Consider the following 14,816-nt stretch of genomic DNA (forward strand, 5'->3'; position numbering starts at 1 on the left):
TATTTTGTTAAACTGTTATTTCCATGACAAGAAATTCGACACCAATTTTCGACTGTTCAAGTGAAGTCAGTAGTATAGGATGGACAGGATAGGTACCATTGGTGGATTGTGGGTTGGTGGATTGTGGACTTTGGATTGTGTGGATCGTGGTTTTGTGTAGATGTAACGTGAAGGTATACCAGACGCCCCGGGAGGTCGTGTCGGGCGGTATCGCTACTTAAAGCTAAGGTCCCAATTACGCCGTGCCCGTCGGGGATGTAGCCCCGGCTGGCCCCGGCCGGGTTCAGGAGTCGAGCGGGCATCGGCTGTCGTGGTCACAATTAAAAGTTTCCTTCAGTAGCATGTTGTTAGAAATTTTGTCACCCTCTTTGGTCGGTATCCGGCAAGTACCCAGCAGATTCTCTGACGATGTCTTGTATTGACCTGTACGTAATGCAGAATTCGCGTATTTGTTGTGATCATTTGATCTGTGAGGTCACACATTTTACCCGGGTTTACGAAGTACACACCTTTATTCTGTTCATCTGGTCTGTGACGTAAGAAATGTGTCCCGGTGGAATTCCGGCAACCGGAGGGGTACCTCTCGGTGTTCTCACGATGAGGTCACGGCGTCTTTTTGTCAGCGGGGCCCGGGTAGAATTTAACTCAGAATTAAATTCTTATCGGGGCCCCAACGGGCCAAAAAATAGCCCGGTAGCCGCGGGGTGCCCCGCGGGGCCACATCGGGGTCCCGCCCGAAAGTGGTAAAAAACAGCCCGGGAACTACCCGCCAGGGCCCCTTTTCCCAATTGGGACCTTAGCTTTAGATGGACAGTTTTTAGCCTCAGGAGGTCGTGCTGGGCATGGGTTAATCCTTTTTTTTTTTTAATTAAGCTGGGACCTGTTGAATCCCAGCGCGGTCACTTCAAACCTTTCTTACGCGTCCCGGGAGGACGTGTCGGGCGGTATCGTCATTTATTAAGAGTAGGTTGTGTATGTATTGCTGTGTCAGTATGGAGGTGTTGAAAACCCAAACGGAAGACACATTTCGTCATCTGCTCCACCACAGAGCTCCTAACGTTTTTTTACGCGTCCCGGGAGGGCGTGTTGGACATGGGTGGTTGTGTTTGTGTAGATCGATGGATAGATACATTACATACATACATGTATGCGTGATGGAAATGTGTATTAATGTGAGCATAAACAAATGAAATGAGTTACTCATTGTGAACATAACGACAACATGGGTCACTCATGCACACACACACACACACACACACACACACACACACACAAACATACGCACACACGATAAAGGACTGGAAGCAAATGCACATTTTATTTTCTTGTCATTTTTTTTCGGGGCTCCAGTTTGAACCAGCATGTCTTTTAAGGACCGTTACAAAAACCATGACATTGTGAATCACTCATTGTACACACCTTACGATGCCGTGAGCCACTTATTGCATATGACTGATTGTGTATGTAGATGGATAGATGCAGACGTACATGAATGCGCGATGGAAGTATGTATTCAAATAGAATGAGTCCCTCATTGGTAACATAGCGACATGGTGAGTTACTCATTGCACATACATAACGGTATAGCGAATCACTCATTGCACATACATAACGACATCATGGGTCACTCATTGCACATACATTACGACATCGTGGGTCACTCATTGCACATACATTACGACATCATGGGTCACTCATTGCACATACATTACGACATCATGGGTCACTCATTGCACATACATTACGACATCGTGGGTCACTCATTGCACATCCATGACGATATCCGTGAGTCACTTAGCATATGCACACTATGACGATGTTGTGAGAGTCAATGATTGCTCCGGAGTATTTGTGGTAAGAAGCTAACGCGGTTTAATGCTTGTGCGTATCATGTGTACAAATATCATGTACACAAAAGACTGTTTCGAAACAATTTTTTATCAGTCATTAGTCATGAATGTATCGAGGAACTTACAGCAAACCAACGTATGGCAATCGTCCTATACGTTGTGGCAAACACGGTACACCTGTGTCAATAGTTACATTAAGAAAAGCTGTACTGGGAGGACGACGTTGTATTATTTTAGAACGAGGTACCCATATTTTTTCATCAATGCTCTGACACCCAGTTTTTGCTGTGCACGATTTATAACTGTAAGGCGGAGGTACATGTAAGCCAGCAAACTCCAGCGCGTTTTGTCTCCTTGATCATGCGTTGAGGGACATCGCCAGGATCGTGAGTTAGAGGAATGGTTCAGTCGCGATAGAGCGTCCACTTCTCCTCATCATCACTATCAAAGCTGTACTCTTCACTTTCCTCTTCAGAAGAAGCCGTGCTGGAAGACACGTCTGAGCTTACATCACTCTCAGAATCACTTTGATCGCTGTCAGTTTCTGTCCCCGACTCTACCTTCTGAGAGTCCAATTCAGACTCATCTTCTTCTGAGACTTCATCATCCAAGGAAGATTCCAGTGATTCCATGTCTGCCGTTGCCTCGTCCGACGGGTCGTCGGTGTCGTCAAATATGTCAGCGGATCGGTAAGAACCTGACTCGGCGTCCATGCTCTCTTCTCCCGAAGAAATTTCTGCCACGTCTCTGTGTATTGTGTCGCGATGACGGGCGAGGTTCGCTGTTCCACTAAACTTTTTTGCTGCATATGTCACACGTGTGAGGCATGGTTGTGAAAATGGCGTTGCACGTTCAGTGTCGACCTTATGTGATACTTGGGAGTCTCTTGCAAATCACTCAATATACACATTAGATATAGCGAGTCATCCATGGCATAGATAGATAAATGAATAGATATAGATAGATAGATAGATAGATAGATAGATAGATAGATAGATAGATAGATAGATAAATAGATACATGCATGCACTCGCTGTAGGATGAAAAAATGTATACCTGTGCGTATATGCAAAGTTAAGAGTCACTCATTCATTGCTCCCGGAGTAATAAGATATATCTAGACATCATGCATGTGAGAATACACGATACGGACAACCATGACATCTATACTTACTTGATACAAATACTCCGGAGTAAAACTTTTAGACCAAAACCGAGTAATACTTACTCCGGAGTATTTACAGATGTACAAAGTAAATTAGTCACTCATAAATAAGTCATGAGTCACTCACTCATTGTTCAGTAATAGATATAAATTTATCATTTACAATGACGACACCGACGTTCCGTCGGATGAGACAATGACAGAGCATGACATGGAATCACTGGAATCTTCCTTGGATAATGAAGTCTCAGAAGAAGATGAGTCTGAATTGGACTCTCAGAAGGTAGAGTCGGGGACAGAAACTGACAGCGATCAAAGTGATTCTGAGAGTGATGTAAGCTCAGACGTGTCTTCCAGCACGGCTTCTTCTGAAGAGAAAAGTGAAGAGTACAGCTTCGATAGTGATGATGAGGAGAAGTGGACACTCTATCGCGACTGAACCATTCCTCTAACTCACGATCTTGGCGATGTCCCTCAACGCGTGATCAAGGAGACAAAACGCGCAGGCAAGAAGTTTTATTTTGCAGAGTTTGCTGCTGCCTTACCTCCGCCTTACAGTTATGAAATCGTGCACAGCAAAAAAAGGGTGTCATCAGAGCGGACATTGATGAAAAAAATATGGGTACCTCGTTTTGAAATAATACAACGTCGTCCTCCCAGTACAACTTTTCTTAATGTAACTATTGACACGTGTACCGTGTTTGCCACAACGTATAGGACGTCTGCCATGCGTTGGTTTGCTGTAAGTTCCTCGATACATTCATGACTAATGACTGATAAAAAATTGTTATAAAACAGTCTTTTGTGCACATGATACGCACATGGACTAAACCGGGTAGGCTTCTTACCACAAATACTCCGGAGCAATCATTGACTCTCACAACATCGTCATAGTGTGCATATGCTAAGTGACTCACGGATATCGTCATGGATGTGCAATGAGTGACTCACGGATATCATCATGGATGTGCAATGAGTGACTCACGGTGCCGTTATGTATGTGCGATGAGTTACTCGCGATGCCGTTATTTATGTGCAATGAATGACTCACCGTGTCGTTATGTTAACAAGGAGTGACTCATTCTATTTGTGTATGCAAACATGAATACATACTTCCATCGCGCACTCATGTACGTATGTATCTATCCATCTATATACACATATGCAGTAAGTGGCTCACGGTATCGTAATGTGTGTACAATGAGTGATTCACGATGTCGTATTCACACCTTGAGTGACTCACAGAACAAATAGTGATGTCATGGTTTTTGTAAAATTCCTTAAACGACATGCTGGTTTAAACTGGAGCTCCGAAAAAAACAACAAATTGACAAAGAAACAAAATGTACATTTGCTTCCAGTCCTTTCTTTATCGTGTGTGCGTATGTTTGTGTGTGTGTGTGTGTGTGTGTGTGTGTGTGTGTGTGCATGAGTGACCCATGGTGTCGTCATGTTCACAATGGGTAATTAATTTCATCTGTATATGCTCACATTAATACATATTTCCATGACGCATACATGTATTTATGTATCTATCGATCTACACAAACACAACCACTCATACCAAACACGCCCTCCCGGAACGCGTAAAAGCACGGTAGGAGCTCTGTGGTGGAGCAGATGACGAAATATGTCTTCCGTTTGGGTTTTCAACACCTCCATACTGACACAGCAATACATACACAACCTACTCTTAATAAATGACGATACCCCCCGACACGACCCCTCGGGGCGTCTGGTATGCCACATTGACCATCACGTGACCTGTACACCAAACCACGATCCACATAATTCACAGTCCACCAAAATGATACCTATCCTGTCCATACTATACTACTGACGTCCCTGTCAATGCATAAGTTTGCATCCACACCATGTGCCAGAGAATTACAAACATCCCTGAACATAGACGGGGGACGCCGCAGACTTGCCTACCTGCTAATGTGCCCAGGTCAGGTACTGGCCCCTTGCTCCTATCCGCTAGGTTTCTCCAGCCAGCTCTATCAAGGGCAATAGTCTCTGCTTCCCTTAGGGTAAGCCCTTGTCACTTTTAATCTGGTCTTTCCACCTGTTGGGTGGTCTTCCCTGGGTCTAAGGTTTTTGAACTCCAGGTGGTATGCCTTATAAACTAAGGTGTTTGCTGGTCTTTGCATCACATGCCCAAACCATCTAAGCCTTTGAGTGCGTATCTAGTCAATGATGGTTTGTTCTGTCCCGAGTCTTGACCGGATTTCAGCATTTGGTATGCGGTCCCAACGGGTGATGCAGAGTATCGCTCTTAAGCCACAGACCTTTAATACTGATATGAAAACAGCTGACCTTCTGACATGTTTTTTGCTTTAAGGTTGTAGTAATGAAACTACGCACCATGACATTGTCAACAAGGTCAAAGATGACAACTTCCTGACCTGTCGAGATCCCCAGGCCGACATTGTCACGGGAGAGTGGAGTGGCAAAACAACCGCTTCTTCTAAAATCAACAAGGCCTGCCTGACGATAACACTCAAGCGAGATCCCACCTATCACTACTCCACAACCGTCTCTCCCTGTCTCATCCTGATCGTCCTCATGATCATCACCTTCATCATGCCCATTGATAAAGGCGACAGGATTGGATTCGGCGTCACCGTGCTGCTGTCCATGGTGGTGTCGCTAGTTGTCGTTACTGGCTTCCTGCCTGTGTCAAGTACCCTGCCATTCATCGGTGAGCTGATTTTAAAGTCCTTTAGAACTCACTAAATTATTATAGGCCAAGAATACGACTATGTTCGGACATAGAATCCTTTCATCACAGCCAACTGTGGCAATATTACTGACATCAGTGATGTCATTTGTTGAACTGAGAGGTGTGTTAGAGTGTCTCATGTACTCGTATCATGGGGAGAATGGATTGACCAATCATGACTTTGCATTTGATATTAAGAAATGGAATGTTCTTATTGTGCATGTTTGCCCTCGGAAGGTAATGGTGATAAGTTGAACGTTCTTTGCACAGTACAGGTGATATAAGACCGGTATCTAACTTCATGTCTGATACGTATCAATATGTAGAGGTTCAACTTCTTCTCGCTTCTTAATACTGACAGCATTAACTTGCTCGGTGGTACATGTATATCTGGTGAATATTTGGAAACGGTCAGGCTTTATGTCTTTAAACTTATGACTGGGAATTAGCCTCTTGATGTGTTGCTTACCTGCAGCGATGCTGATCATTGTGTGCATGGGTCTGATGGCACTCTTCATGCTGTGGACTGTCTTTATCCTCATCATACACGACAAGAAGGGACCCCTTCCGAAATGGGCACGGACTTTCTTCCTGAAGCATATGGCAAGGTACGACAAACCTTCAAATTCTCTTAATATGGGGTCCTATTGTGTATTATTGTAAGCTTGAAAGTTTGTCCATGTTTTTAGAAGTTATTCTGAAACAGGTATGAACTGTAATTTTCGACACAAAAAAATGGGACTTACCTAGCTAAATGTTCTACTGTCCAACTCCAGTCTTTGTAAAGCAACGAAGAATTCACTGCTTACGTGAGGTCACACCACGCAGATAGAACCCATGAATCGTTAAGCAGTGGGTCATTTTTAGAAGCATAAAGTTTGTGGCACCCTCCTTTTCTGTTGAGGGTTGCTTATAATGCCCTGATTTTCATGAAAGTTGGTTGTGTCAAATTTTTGCATTTTTGCAGTTTTAACTTGATTTTTTTTATTCCGAAACATGTAATTACAAGACGTGGTGACGACACACTCAAGTTTTTTTTTTCAACTTATATTAATGCCGACACCAACACAGGGACAGTACAATACTCATTTACACCTGAGCGAAGTGAGGAAAGTCGTGTAAAGTGCCTTTCCCAAGGGCACAAGATCGGTGACATTGATTTCAAAATGTAAATTCGGGCACCATACTAATATCATAATGTGATAAAATGTTAACCGGGATTTCTGCACTTCCAGGGCCGTGTTCTTGGGTGACTTGACCAAGAAGCTGAAAAATGAAGAGCCAACAGAAGACGCCACCAAGAACAAAGTTACTGACATCGAAGGGCACTCCAACCACGCCTTCATGACCAATGGCCATGGCCCAACCGCCGGACGAGGCAACCCACCCCTCAACGTGAAGAACGAGGTCGGAGCTACCCTGATTGGGTTAAAGGGAAGCGTAGATAGGTTGTCCGATAGCATCGATGCTCTTGCAAAGGCAAGTGGCGGTGATGACGATGAAGAAAATTCAGAGTACGCTTTGTTGGCTCATGTCCTTGACCGTTTGGGCTTGGTTTTCTACATTGTTGCTGTCGCCGTGGCTATTCCGTGTACTCTGTTCATTAATCGCCAACGTGTTATTCCTACCTATTAGGAAAAAGACTCACAACAGATGATTACAAATGCAAATTATGTCTCTACGCAATTTTTTTCGCCTGATTCGACGATATTTGATTGAAATTTATAATCTGAAATCAAAGCAACAGGAACACAAAACAATGCGAAAAAACACTGTTGACTTACAGTATTACTGTATATTAGAAATTAAATATTAAAAGGTGAAAACAAGGACATTATACACAGTGTATGCATGTGTATAATGCGCATGCATACATTGCATGCACATTATGCACATTATGTGATACTGTACATGTGATTTGTGAATCACAGTATCACAAATGGTACTTAGAAAAGGCTTAGAAAATACAAAACTTTAGCAAAATCATAAAAATCCTCCGAAGTTCGATAGCAGGACATAAACTTGATTTAAAGCAATAGGAACACAAAAATGGGAAAAACTGTTGACTTGCAGTATTACTGTATGTTAGAGATTAAATATTGATAAATAAAAAACAAAAGGCTTAAAAATACAAAACTTTTGCAAAATCTTAAGAAATCTCTGAAATTCGATAGCAGGACATAAACTGGATTAAAAAATTCTATACGAAGAATCACATTTCAGATGCTGAAGGAAGGTATCTCAACTTACATGTAAGACTGACTAAATTATGGAAGTAAATTATGTATACCAATATCTTAAAACAGAAATTATTCTAAAATTCAGCCATATTACAGACAGGTTCTTATTACCGTAAACTGATAAAGGTAATTTCAAGGAGGGAAAAAAGTGACCACATGATCATGATACAGGTTATCACTTGTCTAGTACAAGTTATTCTGTAGATTTATACTGCATTGGGCATTAGGCAACCTGGCGCTATTACAAGGATAATGACAAGAACTACATGTATATGATGCATTTCTAAGTATCAAGATTAATTTTGAACTACATGGTACAAAAGGTGTGTTGTAAGAAACAAGAATTGTGTAAATAGAATATAATGTAACGTTTACTAACATTATTCGCAGTTTTGTGTCATGTCAGGTTAGGTTAACTTAGCTATACAAATGTAGGTTAGGTCAGGTCAGGTTAGGTTAGGTCAGGTCAGGTCAGGTTACGTCAGGTTAGGTTAGCTTAGGTTAGGTTAAGTCAGGTCAGGTTAGGTCAGGTTAGGTTAGGTCAGGTTAGGTTAGGTTAGGTTAGGCTAGGTCAGATTAGGTTGGGTTAGGTCAGGTCAGGTTAGGTTAGCTTAGGTTAGGTTAGGTCAGGTTAGGTCAGGTTACTGTTATGTTGCGTATTGTGCCTGGTAAACTGGAGTTTGCTACCAAATGTAAGTTTGCTACCAAATGTGAGATTTTAAAGCGTATGTCAGAATATGCCTATGTTTATTATTTCATGATATATCTGTTATACTACAGTGACTGGCGAAAGGTAGTGGATGCTACCTGAAACTTCTGACCGTTTCCAAAATCATATCCAAATGCTAGGGTAACTGCTTTTTGGCGTATCGCATTACCTAGACGTCTAACCTTCATCGACGTATCTGTTATACTACATTGTTGCATTGTAGGAAATTCAGTCATGACATTAACCACTATTTAAGTTTATAAATATTGTTGCTTCAAGTAAGACGTCTATCTTAATTAAGACTGAGAATCGTATTATATCTCTATGCTAGTAAATCACAACATATACATATACTTCCATCATCGTCATTACTGACCTTTCTGATATCTCTACTATTTCTGTTGATTTTGCTGTATTACTTATAGTTTAATAAATCATGGTAAAAGGGACTATCTGTGATTGCTATGTTTATGTTCAATGATCTTGTAAAGACAACAGGGCCAGGTGCTTTTCTTGGCGATCTAAGTAATTTTCATCAGGAAAAAAAAATTAATACACACGTGAATGTATCATGCAAGTTCATCTGTATTAGTAGTTACATGTTTAAAGTTAAAACCTTTGGTCCAACACACCAAAAATTCTCTCACCTAGAGCTTTCGACCAGTCACTCTGGTCTTCCTCAGTAGACTGACCCAGTAAAGCTTGTCACGTCTTCTTTGAAGTGTGACGTCAACACTGGGTCTAAGTATTTTACAATACTGAAAGGACCAAAATGTTGCATTCCATATCTTGCCTTCATCTTCAAAACATACTCCCTTCCGACCCACTCAACGCAAATGACGCCACATTATGTACTTTACTTCTTACAGGTAGCCCCTCCCTCCCATACTCTACTAACTGCCGTATCTTTGATATTGTGTTCAACTAATTCATCACTCTGGAAGATTTGACCAATCTCATTAACGATATAGGTATTGGTGCGCCAGCCACTTTCATTTGTATGTTTATGTTATATTTTATGTCATCTTTATGTTTACATTTGTATTACGTTTTATGAGCAACGGATTCACCTAAGCACATCAAGTGCTTCCTATCTAATGCTCAAAAATCTATGTGAATAAAATAAAATAAAATAACACATTTTCATCTGCTCACCTTCAAAAGAGCCACGTCCTCGTCCTGTAATATATCCCTGTCATCCCCATACAGAACTTCTATAACCCTCTCGACTTCTAAGTTATCTAAAAGGTACGTGTGGTTCGTCTTCAGCAGCCTTCTGTCTTTCTTGTCCATTTTTAAGGGGAGCAGGTGAGGACTGCTTAATCAAGTTGGCAGGTTTCGATTCCACACCTGTAACTTCCGTGTTGCACGCTTCCCATGATGCACCGCCAGTTGTCGCAAAACGGATGAGATTTTACGACAGTTTGTCTCAACATGCGAAACCCGTGAAACAAAATAACTTTCGAAACAAAATAGTCATGGGAAAACCTGGTTAACACAAACTCCACATTGAAAAATGCAGACATGTACATAGCCACATCCCTTTGCATCAATGTGTAATTCAGATAAAATTGAGGACGAGTGCCATTTTATTATTGACTGTATATTATACAACAATGGAAGAAATATACTTTTTACTTGTATACAAGATAGGGTTCCTAGTTTTTAACATCAAGATAGTACAGACAAATTCGGATTCCCTATGGATCAAGAGAAACCATATACTTTAAGTTACACATTTCCATACATCTACAATTGTCGTAAAAAGCAGGAAGAAGTTGAACCTGTAGTTTACACCAGTCTGTATAGTTGTAGGAAGATATACATTTAGTTTGACTTCTGCTTCATCCCCATGACTTGTACTTGTAAGAGATTTTAAGAGTGCTTATCTGTTCTTGTAAGAGCATAAATGAACACTGAAGGTCTTTATATTCATTACAAATCAAGATCTTATTGAGGCCAGATTTGCAAAGTTATGAAGCATCTTAACTAGAAATTCTACTGTCTCTACGAAGTTCACGCCTCTCTGCTGTTTCAGTCAATAATATTCACCTTATTTCTCATAGGTCATGTTTGACAAACTCTTGCAAAGCAAGAAATGCAGCTTGAACCGACTTAGAGTTGGACTTGATCTCAACGATTCCGACTTTCAAGGCTTAGTATGACCGGGCCTTAGGTCGTTGACCCTCCATGAACATTTCCACCTCGTAGATAATCTTTATACACAGCCACAGCTCCATGCATGGCAATGGCTTCTGGCATTTTCCCCACCTCGGTCCAACATTCCCTCCCATCACCTAACGGGTTATAACAGTAGATACTGTCGTGTGCCATTGCTCCCATCAAACTGGGATCCTTCATACCTCCCAGTACATAGATCTTATTGTCTATCGGTACTGCCGCGTGGTCGGCGCGTTTGAAATTCATGTCAGGGGCAGTTGCGATGGAGCCATCCTTCGGCTTGAAGACGGTTACCCGTTTGCTGAGTTCTCCCCCTAGAATATAGATGTTTTCGCCAAGAACTACTGCAGGTGCTGCGATGTGGTCCAGTCCTGGGGAATTCAAGAGACTCCAGGAGTCGGTAGAGGGGTTGTAGACTTGGATGTAAGGGCAGGGTCGATGTGCACCCTGGCTGCCACAGATTGCATACAGTTTCCCATGTAGTGTGGCAACACTGGGCACTCGGACTGCATGGGGGAGGGGGGCGCACCATCGCCACTCGTTCTTCTTGGGTTGATAACATTCAACTTTGTCAACAATTAACGGACCTGCTCTGCCGCCAAGTACATAAAGTTTTCCATCCACTACCCCCGACCCGTGTGCTCGCCTCGCCTGCTGCATGGAAGCCAGAGTTTCCCAGTTTGAAGTGAAAAGGTTGTATCTGAAAACTTGGCTGAGAGATTTTCGTTTGATTTTCCCTCCGGTGACGTAGATGTGATGCTCGTGAATCGCCACACTCATCATTTGTATTGAGGAGGGGATCGTGGCTATGGTACAGTGTGACACAACTGAAGAATTTGTCTCAACTTCTGTCCTGTTACCCCACAGGAACGACTCCCTGGTCCTCACAGTCTCAGTTTTTAACGAGGGATCGTAACATCTCAACTCAGACACAGGCTTCCAACCGGTGGTTTCTCTCCTTCTTCCACCAACGACGACGATAACCTGTTTGCTTGAGCGTCTCGGTTTTATTGGGTCTCTTACAGTCCCACATAACGGACTCCAGTAACGTTCTGCTTTCTCCACCATCTTTATACATTCTACTGACGGCCTTACGTAAGAATTTGCCTTGACAGTGTTCAATAGATAGCTGTACTGCAGAAATGGAAGGCGAACCAAAGCTAGCAGATCCTTCATCCGGCATTTAGTTTCTTGCTCATGATATTTCATCCATTGCAAAAGAGTTTCAAACACTAGCTCTTCATTTCTAGTGTTCAGGTCATCATGGGAAATATATTCCTTCAGCTGATAGACAGGGATTTCCACTATCTCTTCTCCTTGTGCAACTTCTTCAAACTTCTGCAGCGCACATGTCTTTGCAGCCTCACACAGATCAGTACAACCTAGAGCTTCAGCGAGGTTCCAAATGCCCAGACAGTTACTAGAATCCAGGTTTCTCTTCAGAAACTCGCAACAGATAGTGGTGATTTTGCTGTGCTGAAACATGCAGGACGCCTCTAGTAGCGCTTGTACATTTTCATGGTGGATCAGAATCACACCAGTGTAGAAGAAATCAAGAAGAATCCTCACTGTCTCCTTCTCAACTCCTTCAAGGCGTACTCTTCCTTCTAGCTGTTCCTTCAGGTCCATGGAGAACATCGCCTCAAAGTATGGATTGCTGGACAAGACAGCTTTGTGACAAGGAAACTGGACATCGCCGACACATAACACGACGTCTGTGAAGATGCCAGCGTTTCTTTGATGATTTAGAATCTTGAGGATTGCCTCAGCATGTGTGGTGTCTCGGAACTCACAGCCATCGACGTGTGACAGTTCTGAGACGGCGGGTTCTTCCAGAATGGAGGCAGTCATCTTTTTGTGTCCTGAAAGGTAACGGAAGAGTAAATAAACGTTGCTGCATACCTAGAAATGGTCAACAAGACCGGTGTGGAGTCACAACATATATGTAGCCCTTGACCAAAGGTTTTTGTCCATTTTGTCCAAATTGAAAATAAGTTACACTTTGTAATGGAATGTACTTGATATAATGTTTTACGTAATAAGCTATTTACATTTCTCGAATCAAGTACAGCAAATTTCAGAAGTCCTGATGTCAGAGACAGATTCGGATATATCTTAACTTGCAATGATTCCCACAATGCAAAAATAGGCAAATATGTGAAATATTGCTTTGTTATTAGAAAAAATACCGAAACTCTTGATTAGCCCCACTTAATTGCAACACTATATCAAATATTGTGCTAGCCCTCGTTGTTTAAGTAATTAGGATTTATTATTAGGTTTTATTCTACACCACTGTTATTCATATGTGAAGTCACTGTTACATATAGCTGACTATGGCCTCCTGACACTGCCAATTTGAAACTTCCCCAAACCATGGTTAGAAGTAGGATGTGATTGGCTACTGTTCGGCTGTACCAGTGGAATGTTTCAAAACGTTTAAAACTTACGGGTGTGGACAGGAGGTTCGGCCATGGTTGGCTGGAGGTCAGCAGTGTTCGGGGGTCAAATTCGACTCAGATTTAACTCAAACCTGATCTGATTGGCATACAATGTATTGCTTTGATGCCATTGAATCTAAAGTATCAAATTAAGTATACAAGTTTTATTCAAGATATCTTTATTGAGCTATCGCAGTGAGAATATCACTGAATTGCAGTCAATTTACAGACAATTTGTTTTAAAAACGCTCCCAAAGACATATAATATTGCACATAATTCTGAATCCTTTGGTTAAGAATACTTGTTTGCAGGAAAGTATATTACTGCTGGTAAGACTAAGATCGTTTAGTTACAGCATAAAAACGTTTAAAAAATGTACACGCAATGTTTGGTGTTATTCAGTTTCTCATGGTTAAAAGTAAATAAATTCAATATATACAAGTTAAGGGTTGTTTGATTTCACGATGAACAATATAAATGAAATTTACAAATGCCATTAGGGATAATTATTGTCCATATATATACCGAACCGTTTATCTAAATTCATTTGCAAATTTGCATCTTTTTACCTATGTACTTTTAAACCGTCGCGCCTAAACACTCGTTCCCAGAATCGTTGTTCCATCATGCTTTGCACAGAAAATACGTTCTCTTTCCCAGAACACAAAAGGATTGTCTGCAAACACACACAGGAATACCTACACTCAGGCAGACGATACGGAGGAGCGTGGATACACAAATATAATTGAGTCCTGTAGGAATACACAGAGGGCTACGTGCGTATATATTGATTAAATTCTTACAGCAAAATCTGCTGTTTTGGTGTAATTTTGACTGGTATGTAATACATTTCTTGGTGTCAATGTGCATCCTACTTGTAAGGATCATAGTTCCAACTACAAAGGCGAACTAACCTGCGATCCAGTCAGTAATTTTCAGTTCTCTTCTCTCTGCCTCTCTTCGTCAGCTGATGGAGACCGCCGACATACGAGTAAATCACATCCGGGTCCTCGCAGATATATTTATGGATCCAAATGTGGATTTCACATGCATAGTGGACAGCGACATCTAGCGTTTAGTGTGAATAATGCAACAGGTTTAACGTCGAGGGCAAACGCTAATACATTGTGTATAAGCAGGCTCGATGAAAGGCCACACCAGTTCAATATGTTGGTTCACGGATTCTCCCGCTTCACTTTTTTTTCTGATTTGCAAGAAAAACAAAAAACATTTCAGCCTCTGAATAAAGTCCAAAATGCTCATATTCTGGTCTCTTCTCTTCAGAGTTGTTACAGTTTTTGGCGACGTCTCAGGGAGGAGCCTAATGATATAGTATTGTGTGCAGTTTGCAAGAATTCTAGGAATGGAATGTCCACAGGCATGTCTCTGACCCACATCTATGCCCACATTCCTGGAAAGCCTTGGGAAACCTGTCTTCCCCAGATGGCCCTACTTTCTGTGACCCCGAGGCTCGTTCACTATACACTCAGGGGAGGGGATGGTA

At 41.8% G+C, this 14,816-nt stretch overlaps 2 protein-coding genes across 2 annotated transcripts in view; one reads left to right on the forward strand and one right to left on the reverse strand.

Annotated features, from left to right (window-relative positions):
* Window positions 1–7,668, forward strand: part of LOC109462551 — a 20,687-nt gene extending 13,019 nt beyond the window's left edge. The window contains exons 13-15 of the mRNA XM_019759107.1: window positions 5,360–5,719; window positions 6,216–6,348; window positions 6,976–7,668. Of these exons, the coding sequence (XP_019614666.1) occupies window positions 5,360–5,719; window positions 6,216–6,348; window positions 6,976–7,375 (893 nt within the window). The 3' untranslated portion in view covers window positions 7,376–7,668. The remainder of the gene's footprint in view (window positions 1–5,359; window positions 5,720–6,215; window positions 6,349–6,975) is intronic.
* Window positions 7,669–10,653: 2,985 nt separating this feature from the next.
* LOC109462540 (kelch-like protein 29) lies at window positions 10,654–12,724 on the reverse strand. Its single transcript, XM_019759094.1, has one exon. The coding sequence runs from the start codon at window positions 12,719–12,721 to the stop codon at window positions 10,862–10,864; it is 1,860 nt and encodes a 619-aa protein (XP_019614653.1). The 5' UTR covers window positions 12,722–12,724; the 3' UTR covers window positions 10,654–10,861.
* Window positions 12,725–14,816: the final 2,092 nt, after the last annotated feature.

The sequence above is a fragment of the Branchiostoma belcheri genome, unplaced genomic scaffold, assembly GCF_001625305.1.
Source record: "Branchiostoma belcheri isolate BF01 breed outbred unplaced genomic scaffold, Haploidv18h27 scaffold118, whole genome shotgun sequence".
Lineage (NCBI taxonomy): Eukaryota > Metazoa > Chordata > Leptocardii > Amphioxiformes > Branchiostomatidae > Branchiostoma > Branchiostoma belcheri.